At 39.6% G+C, this 17,733-nt stretch overlaps 1 protein-coding gene across 3 annotated transcripts in view; it reads right to left on the bottom strand.

The window, feature by feature from the left end:
* mcf2lb (mcf.2 cell line derived transforming sequence-like b) overlaps nt 1-10,982 on the bottom strand; it is a 30,072-nt gene extending 19,090 nt beyond the window's left edge. Inside the window, exons 1-3 of one of the 3 annotated variants that reach the window (XM_014988247.2) lie at nt 10,393-10,982; nt 4,005-4,088; nt 1,686-1,800 (exon numbers count right to left, since the gene is read on the bottom strand). In XM_014988247.2, coding sequence (XP_014843733.2) covers nt 1,686-1,800; nt 4,005-4,088; nt 10,393-10,846 — 653 coding nt within the window. In that variant the 5' untranslated portion in view covers nt 10,847-10,982. The remainder of the gene's footprint in view (nt 1-1,685; nt 1,801-4,004; nt 4,089-10,392) is intronic. The other 2 variants (XM_014988245.2, XM_014988249.2) reach the window with 2 other exon arrangements.
* Between the last annotated feature and the right edge of the window lie 6,751 nt (nt 10,983-17,733).

Consider the following 17,733-nt stretch of genomic DNA (forward strand, 5'->3'; position numbering starts at 1 on the left):
CCAATCAGGGTACTGTTGTCTTTGTGATGGTGGGAAACTGCTAAAGTAAGATGCAAAATATAAATTTCATAATCACTTTGTGTTGTTTTTTTTAAACACTTAAACACTGTCTAAATGAATAATTAATGACACCTCAACGCCACAAAAAACATCTTGATGTTTTGCACAATATTTCCAAAAGAGAAATCAGCCTGAATCAGAGGCTTTACTAAATCACAAATTGGCCTCAAAAGATTGATTACTGCAGTACAATTCCTGTTTTTCTCTATTCTTTGCAGTTGTGTAGGGCCATACTGATGTAAACCAACTTTTATATTTTCTCAACTGACTGTTTATAAATACAAAATTATATAAATGTTGCTAAAAATTTTTTTAGATACTTATACCAAATCAGGGAGAGTAGTTTTCTAGTCATTGATTCATATTATTTACAGTAATCTGGGATAACCTCAAATATAAGATTATATTTCAGATTAATCAAATCGGTGTGGTGATGCTTCTGCTGCAGACATGATCCAGGTTCTCAGAACAAAGGGAACAGAAGCACCTTGAGCTATGGGTTGATTTGTAAAAAGCTTTGCTCTAACAGCAAAGCAGCGTTGAGGAAAATTTGCTGCATGAACACATTTGCAGGCACAGCAACGGAAACTCTGCTTTACCCTCTCCTCCTCCTCCTCCTCCTTCATTGCTCAGCGAGTCAGAAAAATGGTGTAAATAACTACAAATTCTCAGATTAAAGCCCAATGCTTGTGTGTCATCTCATCTGTATCAAATAAGGAAATGAAATAGAAATAAAATGTTTGGGGCGTCCTTCATCCAGATCGTAAATCTTTACTAAAATGAAAGGGAGCGTTTATATTCTACTTTGTGACAAGGTGACTAGAAGCTCAGATAAATCTGGATTTTCTCCAGAGACCATATAAACCCGAATTTAATCCTTGGAAGCAAAAGTTCATGTGAGTTCATGCATTTTTGTCAGAAGCGGCTTCTGCTCGGTTGTCTGTATGCATTATTCAGTCTCAACCAGTTAAGAGTCACTGCAGTTTCTATATTTGCTCTGCTCTTTTGCTTTTCAGGCAGGATAAGGCAAGCAGAGAGAAATGCAAAAAAACCCCAAAAAACTAAGAGATTATTCTGAACTGTACATGTTATAACTATGTGTATATTTATTATATATAGATATATACATATATGTTTGTGGGTATATTTGGAGGTAAAAAATGTCTTATATCTGAGGATCTCATTTCTTTCCTGAATTGATCTGACCTTGTGAGCAAAAACGTAGATGCATGTAGTCATCTTAAGCAGGAATACGATTTACATTTTTCAGAAACCACTGAGTCTATAGCTTCTTGATTAATAACCAGAGATCAGTACTGTGATCCACTGCCACCTAGTGGCAGGTTTTTATACTCACACAAATAACATTTATTGAGTGTTTAATTAATAAGATACATCATCACTTTCAGTTTTGCTTTCACTTGAAGCATCCTATCCATGAATTAATCTTTTTTTTTTCAAAAACCACAAAAGTGCAGCAGGATGAAGAGAAAGAGAAGATGAAGTCATGAGCGTAAAAAAATAAGAAACAAGAAAAACAAGTTGTGAAACAGGAAGTATGGAAAACAGTTGGGATTTTCATCCTCTGCCTCCGTCTGCTGCAGTCGGTCAGAGACAGACCCTACCTGGGCACACTTGTTAGATAGGTCAGGACGTTGTGAAACTCTCTGTCCGTGATTTCCCCAAATGCAGGAAACTCTGGAAACACAATGATGGGACTGCCATTATCTCCTCTACCGCCTGCAAGACAGAGAAAGAGAAACGTTGAGCATTTCAGTTTTGAATTTAAAGGAATTTTGTACAAACGCTGTATGAGCAGGGATCAAACTGAAGTCATCATTATTATTAGTCTGTGAAGGAAAATCCTTTTCAAATTTAGAAAGGAGAAGAATCAAAGGCTACACTGAGCTGATGAAACAGTTCCACGAGATGAGATTAAAAGAGTAAAAAGAGCTACGTTTTTCAGCTTAAATCGGTCTAAATCATTTTAATGAGATGTCAAATGAAGTCCTGGAGTTTGTTTGCCTTGTGAATTAAGACTAATGTAGAAAACTAATGTTTACTGCTTGTCAGCCGGCTGAAAGAATGTTATTAGGCTTTTATTTTACTTACAAGAAATTCCGGATTCTAGAAATATTTCCACTGATAAAAAGAGTCATAGTGAGGAAGTTAAATAAGGACCACCCCAAAGCCCTTATTAAACTGTTACTGTTTAAAATAAAATTAATTAGATGATTATGTTTGAGTTAAAACCTTGTGTAAAAAAGATACTGTAAAACCGATATCTTTATATGAGATTGCTAAGACTATTTGTAATGTTTTTTTATTACTTTAAAACTGATTCCTCACATAAAAATTTGAGATTAGCAGAGGCGGCTCCACCGCTGTAGCTAGGGGGCGCTATAGCTCCCTTGGATCAGACATGGCACCCCTATGTAAATAGAAATTTAAATTTTTTTTTTTTCTGTGCTCATATATTTATAAAATATGGCTATGATTGTACTGAACCTAAAATAATCAATGATAAAGAGTCAAATAGAAATGTGGTTACGAATTAACGTCAACAAAAGACAGCAGGGAATAGTGATGAGACTTTGACCTAATTTCACTTCCTGTAAGCAGTGAACAAGATGACAAACTCAGAAAATGCAGGAAAAAAGAAAAACTTGGTACTGCCGTTGAAAATTAGCAGTCAAACACTGTGTTTGACAGTTTTGATCAATTTTATGGGAAACGGCCTGAAATACAAATTCAAATACATGTCGATATGAGAAAGACTTTCAAATTGATTCATTTTAAAAATAATACATTTTTCAAAACACCGTGAATTAATGGATTTTTCTAAAAAGGCAATGTTTATTAAAGACGCACCAATCAATCGGCCAAAGATTGAAAATGGCTAATTGATTGGGCCTGATGGGTCAGATCAGATACGGAAATATCTGATATTTGTTTAATGCATCAAAACTAAGAGCATCCACCATTTTTGTTCTATAAACGCATCAACAGCATGCGATTTAGGGAAATGCATCAAAACAAAATGTAGGGATCCCATGTAAAATACTTCCTCTGTCAACAAAACTGTCGCCATTTTTAACCCTTATTTTACCAGGTAAGTCCTAAGTAATTGATTATTTGATTGCCCTGCAGAGCACTTTGGGTGCCTTTGGTTTTTAAAGCATTTTATAAATAAATACATAAATGAATGAAATGAATAGAAAACAAAAAGAGAACATGATTGAAGACAGAAAACGCCTAGTCAGTGCATCTCTGAATATTAAAAAGTACATTTTTAGCAGAATCACAAAAGTGAAGAAAGAATAAAAATAATAAAACGCTAAAAAAAAAAAGAAACGGAGATGCTGCAACACCTTGCTTGTTGTTGACGACCTCAATCAATCTCTCTCTCACACACGCACGCACACGTCTACCTCCCTCCAAGCAACAGCTGCTCTGTCAGCACATGTGACTGGAATATCAATCCGCCTGCCTTTTCTCCTCCCATCACCATGGCAACAGCAAGTGCATGGTCATGCTTTCAGTGGCTGCTTTGGGTTTTGTCAAAATGTTCCCAGTGTCTGCTGCGTCCACAAGGTCGCAAAAATAAAAACAGAGGACAGTTTTTTTTTTATCCTAGGAGATGATGGAGTAAAAAAAAAAAAAAAGAGGCATACTGTGAGATTTTTGGTCAAAAATAGATCCAGGAAAGAAGCGACTAAGCGGAAGGTATTTGCCGCTGTGGTCAGAGAGGAAGTAAAGGGAAAGGGACAGGCATGACATTTGAATGTCAAATATTAACTGTCTAGAGATAAAACAATGTGAACTAAGCATATATGAATCGAACACAGCTTAAGCACAAATAATCACTGAAGGAAAGGAAACAGGAGTGACGTCTGTAACTGTCAGATAAATGTAACCACAAGATAAAAACATGAAGCCGTCACCTGAAAGAAAGGCAAACTGCTTCCTGAGATCAGCCGTGATGTCAGCCGCGCGGGGGGGATTGGTGTCCAGCTGCATGATCTCATCTGGAAAAAAGGAGCAAATTCAAATATTTATTCAACCAACCAACCATCCATCAATCAAACCGTAAAAAAATCTGCAAATACTATTGATGGATAAATACACATTTAGAGTTAAGCAGCTAAACGGGTTACAATTGATCCGAATTCTGAATATTGATGAAAACTCTTGATTCACTGGGATAAAACTCAGTGGCTCTTTAAAATTTAATATTTAATGCAAGTCTCCTTGGGGTTTTTGTGACATTCCTTCCATCGGATGTATTCCTGTGTCTCTTCAATGGACAGAGCTACAGGTGAAGCTACTGATTAACACAATACTCTCCTCTACAGTCTATCCAATCAAAACCCCTGGTCACAAGAGCCCTGCTTCAGGTCTTTTGGTGTTCTTGTGCATCTACTTCCTTGCAATGCAAATCTCAAGCCGGACCGTTAATACTGAGCTTTTTTCTGCTAAAGGAAGTAGTTCCTATCCACTGTTGTCACATGCTTGTTAAAGGTAGGGAGCAGCTTCAAAAATCACCAACTCAATGCACATTTCACCACACTGTCAGGTAGATATGTCGGTAGGTGATATCTCTAGGTATATCATGATTAAACTGAATTTGACTATAGGTCGAAATGCCTTCTGTTCAACTGGACATGAATTGGACCAATGCTTTCTCAAAGCTTGTATGTATTGGTGTCATTTAACTGCAGCGAAATTCACCTAGAAGTCTATTGTTATTGACAGTAAAGGCCAAGACAGTAAAGGTGCGATTCTTAAAAAACTTATTTTATTCAGGTTTAAACAAGTCAAAATGTCCAATTAGTTTGTGTAAGAAATCCCAATTTTTGCCACACATATATACATCTCTGCAAAATAATTAAGAGACCACTTAAAATGATCAGTTTCTCTGATTTTACATTTTATGAGTATATGTTTGAGTAAAATGAACAGCGCTTTTCAGACCTGAAATAAAGCAAAGAAAACAGGTTAATATTCATTCAGAAACAACAATATTAATGTTTTAACTTAGGAAGAGTTCAGAAATCAATATTTGGTGGAAAAACCAGGAGGTTTTCAATGGGCTTCAGTTTAGTTTAGTTTTTTCCAGAGCTGCATATATATATATATATCAAGAACATCTAAATGTCAAGCAAAATAGGAAGTTAAGCACAACAAAACAGTTACAGGAATGCCAGGGAGTACCCTGAAACAAATATGAGAAATGTGAACAAACAACTCTGAACAAAGAACTATGCATTTAAATAAAGGACATGCTTCACACTATTATTGTTCTGACAATTTGATCTTTTCTTCTGATCCGATCAACACCAAACAACCAGTCAATGGACTCTTTTTGAAAGACAGAAAATGCTTTAAGCTATAATTTGTTGATATATGTAGTTTTTTTCCCCACAGGTTACTACATTTCTCTTGCACCTAAACAATAAATAATCTGACCCCAGGTAGAGTAGCCAAACAAACTATTTAGTTGTGAAATATCGGTCACCTAAAGGGATGGATAATTTTTCTACCTGAGTTTAGTAACAAAATAACATAAATAAGAACAAGATTACTTAAGATAAATGTAAAAACGCCTTAAAGTGGACTAAAGGCACAGCGTGGCAGGAAGTGAGATACCAACCAATGAGAGAAGCAAAACAGCATCATTCATTAACAGATTAGAAAACTAATGATTTAACACAACATACACGCATAAACGTGAAGAAAATATAGACAATAATAGACAAAATTGGCAGAAAATAAGTTTCAAGGTATATTTATGAGGCTCTGAAAAATAAATGAAAGAAAAAAATGAAAGAATGCAACACCTGGACCGTCGCTCATTTCGATTCTTTGTAAATTTTGAACTTTTATTTTTATTTGGACCTGGTTATGAAAATGAGCTGTTTGTTAATAACCTTCCAATAATTCGTCACCTTGGAGACCTTTGAGACAATTTGTAGTTTACAGTATGATTTTTAGTTTCAATTTATCCTGATCAACTAAAGAGAGAATTCTGCTGATATGCCAGTGACGTGCCTGGGTACGAAACGGACCGACACAAGATGGAAGCAAGTTGGGACAACATGGCAGCATGTGGTTCAAACTGGGAATAAGAACTGACCCAGAGCCAAGGTCGTGGCACCGCTGAGGCTTTATCCAACACAACCTCTGAAACAGATGGTTTCACATCTTAAAAGACAGCTGGAGTTCACTGATGTTGACACCCAGGTCACACTGATCTTACACAGCAAGGAGTAAATACACACATGTGAATGTTATGAAAATACACAAAATGAAGAAGGGAATTGTAAAGGTTAAATAATCATTCAATCACTAGATGAAACAGAACCAAAATCTATTTATTTAAAAACGTTTTTCAAGCCAAATGAGTATAGATGATATACACTGACTGACTGAGTTTTGTGTTTTTAAGCAAAGTTTCCTCTTATATTAACATGTGCAGCATTAATTTGAAAAATTTCCATTGTTTCTGCATCAGACCTAACTTGAACTTTTAGCATTTTGTAGTTAGCATGACTGGATCAGGAACTGCTCACTGATTGTTCACTTTAACCTTAGTTCCTTTCTCCTCCACCAAGGCAGACGAATGTGAATCACAGCAAATAAACGTCCATCTCTGTGAGGATAGTGACTTTGTAAAGCGATGCAACCATGATTAAAAAACGGTCAGTGTGGCCTCGGGTGTTCGGACACAAAGCTGCAGCCTCTCTCAGACTCCACATGCGCTGAAGCTCACAAAGAGACCTCCATCAGTTTCCTCTCTCTGACCTGATATCACTTACTCCCCCAGCCACACCCTACCCCCAGAAACTCCCACGCATATCACATCAAAACCAGACCCTCAATCAGGCCAGAAAGAGGCTATTCTGTTTCTGAAAAATCCCCTCACTAATGTCCAGTTTCAGCTTCAGCCCATTTTCTCGTGGACATTTTCTCCATCGACGTGAGTAAATATCCTTTCACCACACTTCTTGCTCAATTGAAAAAGTCCCGAGGGCCGTTCCTGTGAAACGAGAGCCGGTATCGGAGGGTGATCTCACGATAGATGAACGATAAACTCCAAAAAAAAGAGAGAGAACTGAACATCCTGTACATCTTTACAGCAAAGAAAAGCAACACTATGAAGCTCGGGAGTTCTTCGAATAACTAAGATTACAAACAAATCTATTGGAGAAGTATTTATTGATGGATATAGTGGAAAAAATGAAGTGCTGTGAAAAAGTGTCTGCTTAGGTAATTAAACAAGTATCGGACTAAGTTAACCTAAGTAAAAAAAGTCAAACAAAGAATCTATTTATTAAGGGAAAAAGATGTCCAAACAAACTTAGTCCTGTGTAAAAGAACAATTGCCCACAAAACCCAACAATTATATCTGATAGCAACATCTGCCGTGAAGCGATTGTGAAGAAGGGAATTGTAAAGGTTAAATAATCTTTAACCTTTACAAGGTTAAAGATTATTTACTGGGACTTCTGCCCCACTTTTCTTAGTACAACCGTTTTAATGATCACAAACTGAGTCAGCAAAGCAAACCCAGACCATCACACTGCCACCGCCATGATTTACTGCCAATATGATGTTCTTTTGCTGAACTGTTGCAAGTTAATAACATAAAATATTTTCAAAAAAGTGAGTTGGGGATCACCACGATGTTTTTAGGTCTTTCTATTCTTAGTGGTAAGTCGTAAGTCATCAGTTTCCTCCAGGGACTCTCCCATGGATGTCATTTTGGCTCAATCTTGTTTTTTTGTTGTTGTTGTTGAATCGTGAAAACTAAAGGCAAGTGAGGCCTGGAGAGGTTTAGATGTAGATCCCGTGACCTTTCCTAATCTCCTGGCCGTCGTTGAACTCTTGGATTAGTTTTGGTAGGCTGCTCCCTCCAGGAAATGTTCCCCGCTGTTCCATGTTTTCTTCATTCGTGGATAATGAGCGTCATTATGTGGACAGCACAACTGAGGATAAAGAAGAGCTGTCTGGATATTGTGGAGATTACAGAACAACGGCTCTGTTTTTCCTACAGCTCTAAAAATATGATGAAATGACTATATTTGTTGGAGGACTTCAAATACAATCTTTAGAGGAGATGTGCGGATTCAGAAATTTTAATGAAGTCTTTCTATTCCACACACAGGAAAAATATCTATCATTTATTGCCGTTTTTGTTCTAAGAAAACTAACAAAGTCTGTTTGAAACCATCCAAATGTCCTCAATTAAATTTAAATATAAAACAATATCACAAATCTGTCAAATCAGATAGAAGCATGGTAAACTCTGGTGTGTTTTTCAGAGGTCTTCCCACTATTGAGATAGGAATAATGCCCAACACCTTATAAAAATGGTAACTTTCTGCAACTAAGGAAAACTTTTCTGGTCTTTAGTGACAAAAGAATTCCTTTCCGACCCCCAACCCCTTCTGCACGCACGCACGCACGCACGCACGCACGCACGCACGCACGCACGCACGCACGCACGCACGCACGCACGCACGCACGCACGCACGCACGCACGCACACACACACACACACACACACACACACACACACACACACACACACACACACACACACACACACACACACACACACACACACACACACGCAAACTCACAGCTCAGCTGCCGATTCAAGCGTTAATGTTCTTAATAAGGCTCAGGGTTTGGGATTAGTGTCCGCTCGGGCTCACGTTTATGGCTGTCGAGTCAAACGTTAGTGGGTCACAGTGGCAACACCTGGACCGCCTGCCACTACTGACACAGATTAAACACGACCAGAAGGCGGAACTGAAATGTTGGTCCTCTATTTTAGAAATGAAAAACACCATCAAGCTTCTGTAACAAAAAAACACAAAATACTGCTACAGTAACATTTAAAAAAATATTGCTAACAGTTGCATGTTTTCTTATATATGACTCAGCCTTTTAGAGTGAGTTTTCACACAATCAGTGGCTCGGTTTTTCAAGGTGTATGCTATCAGAAAAATGGGGGAGATGCAACAAATAGCAATAAGTAGGATTACAGCAGTGGCCGTGAAGAAGAGGAGAGGCACAGATAAAGCGAAGTGGTGTCTGCAGAGTCGTGACAGGTCATGCAATATGAAGGAACACAAAGGGTGAGACGGCTCAGATGACACCAAAACGTTTGGCGTCTAAGGTGATGGTGATGATTATCAGAGCTCATCTGGTAAATGATCAAATAATTAAAGTGTGAGACCACACAAAGTTTTCGAAACAGAGCAAAAGAAGAAACAATCTGAAACAAACTAAGATCCAAACCAGTTCCAAGGTGTTTCTTCATTCATAGCAAGAATAAATTCGCCTTGGCGTCTTACACACAAAAACAGTGATGCAGCACAGAGCAGCTGCAGTTTTCCTTATCAAACTGTCATGGTGGGGAAAAAATGTTTGCAGAACTGGAAAACATTTTTTAAATATGCACCGACTGTATTCAACTCTCAATTTTCGTAGCTGAATTTTTATTCAACCTGTAGGACGAATAAATAACAGATGCTTTGAAAAAATTGGCTGGCAACAGAGTTTGGATACTTTTGATCTTGACCTGGTCTGACTGATACCTTTATCAGATCACTGAACGCAAAAGTTCATGTAAAGAAAAACAAGGCTCGGCGTTGGCCGTTTTCAGTTTTAGTTTCAGTGAAGTTTTCAAATATTTAGTCGGATTAAACACACAAATGTCAAAAGGTATTTAAAAAGAAGCCTATTTTATTCATGTCAGGGAATGTCTTTGGTTTATTTAGGAAAGAGTGAGAGAGAGCAAGACTTCCAACAGAAAACAGGAAGGCTCAGAAGAGTAAAAGTGTTGTGTTTGAATCCTTTTGAGTTTTCAGCTTATGTGTGTCATGGAACATGTTTGATTTGGAAATTTTGGAAAAGGTCCTAGAGTTAAAGTGAGAATTTACATTCTCTAAGAATGACATGAAGTTTTTTTGTCATGCTAACAGCACAAACCACACAAAATACTCACATAAGATACTAAAGCCACTTTCTGATTTCAACCATCTATTTTGCTTTCATTTTTAAATATGAATATAATACCGTTTTACAATGACCATTTTCATTGACGCAATGTAAATTAATATTGATCACACACACAACAGCAAGATAAAAGTAAAGCTAAAACTACTCTTCTACTGCTGTCTGTTAGAGCTTTTAACAAGAAGCTGAATCCAGCATATCAGTGGGTCAAACCTTTAGCAAATGTCTGATTGGTGCATCTCTAGATCTAAATCACAATTAAAATGCTTTTGAGTCACATTCACTACAGCTGTGCAGCACCTACCACAGAGCCAGTGGCAACGACAGGAAAATTTGTAGAATCTCTCCACCTCTTCAAGAGAAATCCGAACATGACGACATCCACACTGGTCTTTAGGATCCAAACGTGTATACAGATCTTCATCCATCTCTTCCTCAGTCCGATTATCCGTCTTTTCTTCCATCATTCGTTCATTCGCTCCGCTCTCCACTAAAACTCTATCAGCCCGGATCTCCTCTTCGTCCGCTCGTCTCTTTCCGTCTCTTCCTGGACTCCCCTCTCTCTGCTCCTTACCAGTAGACAGAAACTCTGTCCATCCTGCAGTCACAAACAAATCCAAGACTTGCTTTTCTAGGCATTCATCTGAATCTGCAATCATACGTTCTGCCAGAGTCAGCTCAGAGTTGGCCTTCGTGCTAAACCCAGAGTCTAACCCGAGGTCCACGTCCTCCTCCATGAGGAAGCTTGAGTTTGCCATCTGTTATGTAGTCTACTCCAGCCTCGCGACTCTTCTGCGACATTTGCTCCATGAAGCTGTGTAGGAGTGTCACACGAACAGCTTCACTCCCATGCTGACTCCACCTTTCCCCAAAAAAGTGCATGCAGCCTGTGCAGGTGCTCCACTGCCTGCAGACATCACTCACTGAAAGGACTTCCTTTTTCAACCTCGGGTTACCTCCCCTGCATACAAAAGCTACAGTGTAGTGCTCTACCCAGCCCTCAGTGATAACCCAACCAGTTTCCTCTATCACCTAAAAGAACAATGCATCCAACCTGCTGTCAAACTCGAGTCTGACTCGTAAAATACATCTGCGGCTAGCAGGAAAGTCATGCTAAAACATGTTATAAACACTGTAGCTCTCGGTGCTCATTTACCTAGGGCAGCCGAACCTGGGATAGCCGACTGGCTTATCTCTGGAAATGTGCACCAGAGGTACAAAGCTCCCATTCTGCCCAGCCCTTTCAAACACTGCCCGCAACCCCATTTAACCATTCACGGCCTGTCAACTGAACGCTTCTATTCTCGTTTACTCCACTCAAATGACCCCGTTCTTACAAACTCACTGAAAGAGCCGATTCTGAGGAGACCTCGTTTAAAGAAAGACACTGTTTCTTGACAGAATGTGGCAATTAAGATTCAATTTCAACAAAACCCCAGAAAAGACAGATTTCAATCAAAGCAAGGTAATGGAGACTAATATCAGTCTTTCAACCCCGTCATTATCTACTTTAAGTCAGTCAGTCAGTGGTGCTAAAATGTGAGAGAAAGTTATGTTTCTCTTGTGGGAGTTTGTTATGTAAGCTTGAATTTGCATAGGTTTTTTTTTAAAGGTGGTGTAGGGATGGCAGGATAATTTACATGAGTGTTTGCTTTGCCAACAGTGGCGTACAGGAGGCTATCAGTGTCAAAACCGTGGCTTTATAAGCCTTAGAGAGCAGTGTCTAACAAACTTAAAACAAACAAGAGGCGCAAATACATCAACTTTTATACCGAGTTGAAACATCGCGCAAATCTATGCTAGACTATTTCTTTTGCTTCCGTTTCTATTCCTTTTAAAATTTTTCTGATAAAAATAGAAGACCAATTAAGGCACATTAATTAAATTGTGGACATACAGATCACTGTATAAAGAGCTGAGGTCAGTCTGCAGCGGTGGTTTAAAACCACTGAGGGTCAATCTTTTAAAACAACCATGAGTATGAACGAGGAAGCAGTCGCCGGTCTCTGAGGTACAATACGAGCTATAAATTCATCCACCCACACGATGCGTTTCTTTTTTTAAAATCACACATTATAACATGAAAACTCCACTGGAGAGAGTGAAGGAGCAAATATTTACAAAGTGCTCAGGGGAACAATGAGGCATATGTCACGTATCTGAACATGTGACTAGACTGGGTTTGCTTTTGATAAAAACAAACAGAGGAGCACTCATGGATCAAGTGATCTGACACAACCCTCTTTTACCTCAACAGACTTTGTTTTACTCAATCTGAAATTCTCGTGAGTTTTGAAATATACTGTATGTACAGTATATACAACAAGCAGTTCTAGTCAGACAGTGGCATATGCATTATATTATTGAAATTTTGGGCTTTTAATTATTTATTTGAAGTGATATTTTTCAGGTTGGAAGAATTATTTAACACAAAACTTCAAGAGCATTGAAAGGCCTGGTTGCACAATTATAATTGATCATTTTTCTATAGTCCCTGGAGGCTCTAATATATGCCAGGTCAAAAGTATGGCTTTAATGCCCTTTCATGCTTAGTGGTCACTACAGTGGACAGCTGTCTAAAAGCCATTTCCTTGTGCTTCTTGTGGATTTTTATGTTATAAATGCACACAGACCACTAAAGTAGACACTAATGCATCATAAAATACACCATCAACTACTGGCCATAAGCTGCAAATGCAAGAAATTATTTTTGTTAAATCCAATATGGCCGACAGACAAAAAAGCACGCCAACCGACCCGACATTATTCTACCAAGTACTCTTTGAAGTGTTCAAATCTACCTTAAATCTGGATGACAGAATCGGTAGAGTTCATCTAAAATGGTTGGTTTCCTTTTACAGACGTATCTTTTATGTACAGGCCAATGGTTTCCAACAGGATTCAGTTCAGTGGTTTGGATATGCTATTCAGAGAGTCTAGCATTAGCCACTTAGAACTACTTTTGATGTGTGTTTGGGACCATTGTCTGTAGCATACAGCCAAGCTGGTCAACTGAGATCATAAGAGCATGACGACTGCCAAAAGCCTGCCGGTTACGTTCACGTATGAATGACAGAAATAAGGGCAAAGAGATTGTGAGCACAGTCGTTGCATGTGCATTAATGGACGTAACATTGTCCTGGGGAACCAGCCAACAGCTTGAACCACCTTAGCCCTAAAATAAATGCAAAATGTTCAAGATGTGTCAGAACAAACCAGGAACTTCCAACTTCTTCCAGCAGAAGAACAACACCACTTCAAGCTCTGTGGTGGGAGCATCAACCTGTGTCACGGTCCACGGCACAGTTGTAACGTACAAAGTGAGTGGAAAAATGAACGAGGAAGACCTCCTTCAACTTCACCTCAAATAAAAAGTTGAAAACTTGACTGTGCTGTATTTATGTGTATAAATTGAGCCTGTGTGGATTAGAGAAAATTCACACTAAATTCAAACTCGTGTAATCATAAAAAAAAAACAAAAAAACAAAGACCTTAATAAATCTGTTACCTCACAATGTTCAGAATATAAGGTATTAAAAAAAGCTGCACAGTCTATAGAGGCATAAGAAATAGTGATTTGCCTTTCAAATTCTTCTTGTGTTTTCAGTAAGGATAATGACTTTTCCAGAGCTGAAAGGAAATAAAAACCTTCACAGGAAACCATGCAGTTCCAGCACAAACACACTACTTATGAAGAACATGCCGTTATGTCGAGTTGATGCTCCAAAATTAGTTAGGCTTGTAAAATCTATATGTATAAACTATAATTGTAGCTTACAACACAAACATGTATCCAGAAACAGAACAAGGCAAAATGTCCGAGAGCAATCTTTGGGGAAAAATGAGAAAACAGCTGAAGGTATTTAAAGAATATAAGCTTTAGCCTCGAAATGCTGCAACCTATAAGAAATAAAAAGCTCTCAAATGCAAGAATGTCTATAAAAGAACAGATATCATCAACTCACTTGACTTAAGTGGTACCATTGGTATCCCTCTCTCTGAATCAGATGAACTTTTCCTGGTTTTCCTTACCATTCTTTTTACCGCTGTGCACTTGACCTACTTTAAATAAATAGTCCCAAAAAAACTATGTCTCAAAGTGGAAACGACCTAACAGGATGCCAAGCCGAAGCCTCCAGGTCCTTTTCCATTGCAGCAGCCCTTCTGCCGGCAAGGTGCTGCATGCTGCAAATGCCGCATTTGCTGAGAAGTCCTTTTCTCCTACGGAAAAATGTCAGTGCAGCTGCAGAGATCGGTGAGCTAGAAAATGAGGAGGCTATTTAAGCTGCACAGTCATGCACTCTTACGCACACAAAATGTGATACGCACAAAGACACAAAACAGACCCAGTGGGAAACAAGGGAAGCCCACAGGAAACACTTTGTGGGGCTCCGGGCATGTTGCCCTGCAGAACTGTTGGCCAGATGAATATGTTATGCACGACACAGACACACAGACTGTCTGCGTCCATGCTTTGCCTACAAATCTGCAGCACTGCAGAGTTGCAGCCGTGGACAGATAGGATTTTAACACAAACATGCTCAAACAAGAGAGGTTTTCCTCCTCTTACCATCCCAGTCCCTCCAGGAGTTCTTGCGACTGGCAGGGCTGAATGGGAAAGAAGAACCCAGTCCTGAGATGTCCAAGTTCTGGATCAGATGACTAAGGCGGTTCATGAGCCGGCAGGATGCCTCTCCACCCTCCCGGAGAAACTCAGGCAGGGACATGACAGCAGGCCGCTGGACTTCACGCTCAAACAGAAACTGGCATCCAAGGAGACCTCTCAGCTGCACACTCTATAACAGACTCCAAAACACACTGCCCAAATCCGGACATGGACAGAGACCTGGCTATTTTGTGCCAAGTTAGTCAGGATCACAACCAAAGGATCTCGCATGCATTCAGCGAGGACATCATCTCTGCACTGGGTACAACGCCAGCCCAGCGTCCGCTGCAGTGCCACATTGGGGACTCGAGGAAACGGCGCTGTGCAAAGCCGGCAGAATTAGAAAGAGCTGAGTCACTGTCTGCACAACCTCTGAAACCAAAATGGTTCACTCTGGAGGTGAGAACAGGAGGGCACACTCACACACACTGACACTCAAACCTCCACGCAAATGCAACCACTGAGTGACTTACTTGCTGCAGCGGCAAGTAAGACAAGAGGGAAGGAAGGTCGAGTGCAACAGAAGCGGAGGGCAGCCGGTGGAAGGCAAATCCCCTTCTGCTTCTCAGGCTAATTATACTCCTGTGCTCCTCAACTAATCTGCTTTTCAATTGTAAATTCTTTCACACATCCAACGCCTGATGAACAACAGGATCACGTAAAGGACTGGAAACCCGTTGTGTGAAAAAAGAACAACAACCTACCAAAACAGTCTGAAAACTTTATACTGTACGTTTTCATCTTTCAGAGTCAATATATTGTGAGTAACTGGAGTCAAAGAGCAAACACACGGGGGTTATTGCTCCTTCAGCTCAGAGGACGCTTTTCGGGAAGCTTTTACGTTTATGTGTTTGTGTCAGTGTTTGGCCCTGCTTGGTAGTTAAAGCTGGCAAGTAAAAGGCAGCTCAGTGTTTACAGGCTTAGTAAAGAGAAGCACTCTCGCATGCTGATGAGGCAACTGCACACAAACATCAGCACTGTTTTAACAGATATGTCATCTACAGCCCATCCTGCATGTTTTTCTTCACAGTGCACACCTAGTTCAATGTCCACCCAACTCTTCTTCAACATAAATGCTGGCATCTCAACATTTAAATGTTAGCAACAGGTAAGAAAAGTAAACGTGCTCCGAGTACAACTTTTAAAGTAGCCAGTATTACATCGGCACATTTGGTGGTGGTAATCATTTTGATATAATTTACATTTTTTCAAATCCAATCGCATGTATTGGCTCATGACCGTGATGCAGGCATGTTTAAATCCTGGACTAAACCCAACTTAGTGTCCCTGTAGCTAATAAATGCTATTTGTGATTTTGTGTCAGTCACATCCCCAGTGACTCTGCAGTCACCTCTGGCAAACCAACTTCTACAAGTCATATCCTACTTCAGGCTGTGCAAAATACTTTAGTGTTTTAATGGATACAGTAGACCCCTGGTATTTGTGGGTGTTAGAGACCACAGTCACCCTAAACGAGCTAGAACCCATGAATACTTGAGACCCCATCTAACAACTGCCCATTTCAACAGCTCCAACACCAAATGTACCTTAATGCACCCCAAAAAGCTAACATCTTTGGTCTTCCTTATAAAACATGTGATATGTTACTGCTCCTCTTGTCTTTGAGGTATTGACCAACAAGCTGCGGACTAAAAGCAGCCTGCTGGATCCATCTGGCTCTGCACCTGCTCCGCCTTTAGAGGATGATCGCGCAGCTCAGCTGACCTCCAACAAAAATAGGAAACAGAACCACACAGTATGGTACCGAAAACAGAGCGGCACTCACGTTTGATCTATAAACTTCCTCACTGACCTTCCTGTTCAGAAAATACCAAAGAGAAGAATCTGAGAAACAAATTTTAAAAATGGCTGAGAACTCGATTTTTACCCGAGAGACAGCTGGGCAGCGTGAAGCTAAGCTGCGAAACTTTCTGAGTCTCAACAACCTACCCAACTTTCCTGTTCTATCATCACAAGTGAAATATGTCTAAGCACACAAATAAAGACGCATAAGCTCATTTTAATGATAGAGTATCAGCCGAATAAGGCCATTTAACATATGCTATTTACAACTGAAAGCACAAAACGACCCTAAGTGTAAGTAACTCAGTATAGATGAACATATTTATGCTGCAAATGTTACAAATTCAACTAGACGTTGCCCTTCAAACACACTGGAAGTGAGTCTACTGTCCACCTGAAAAGCTATCTGTGTCCATGGCTGCAAAATAGTTACAATAAAATTCACCCAGCCCACTTTGGGCACTATCCTTGTTGATGGAGCAGTTTCAGCTGTGACATAAAACTAGAGATGCAGAGAGAAAGTAATTGACGACTAGAATCAGAGAGCCACGGGCTGAAAATGTAAAAACCCGATACTTTGTGTGAAAACGCCACACAAAGCGCTACCAAGTCGTTGCACTTTTCAGTGTAGACGCTGCTACTGAAGGTAGAAAACTTAAACTTAGACATTTATTGTTGCCAAGGTGTTTAAAAATCAGGTCAGGGGTGTAGGCCAGCAGCCATATTTATGACCTAAGCTTCAAATAAAACAAAAAACTTTGACTGTTCCCCCCAATGCTTCATATGAGATGAATCAAATATAAACTGGGCGTGTCAGACGATTTCAACCAATTTAAAAATGATTTGATCTCAAGTCAGTTGCAGGTTGAGAAGCAATGTGACTGCCCCATTTGTCTGAGTTTGCAAATATCGAATATATTCTCATCTAACAAAACAGGCAACTGTGCCAGAAACCACAAGCGGAAACAGGCAACTACGCGGTGGATACAGTTTCTCTGGGAAATAAACAGATTCAGTTTGGCTCTCCCTTTTTTCTCCAAACAAAATGCATCTCCACATTACATGTCTGAGAAAAACAAAATCGTTCCAGTAACAGTATTTTTTCCTTCTTCTTCTTGTGAATCTCTCTTCATCACTCTCCCTTCCTCTTTGTCTTCTGCAGTCCGTGTCAGGCTC

Source organism: Poecilia mexicana, unplaced genomic scaffold (genome assembly GCF_051168715.1).
Source record: "Poecilia mexicana isolate PSO_F unplaced genomic scaffold, ASM5116871v1 scaffold_2, whole genome shotgun sequence".
NCBI lineage: Eukaryota > Metazoa > Chordata > Actinopteri > Cyprinodontiformes > Poeciliidae > Poecilia > Poecilia mexicana.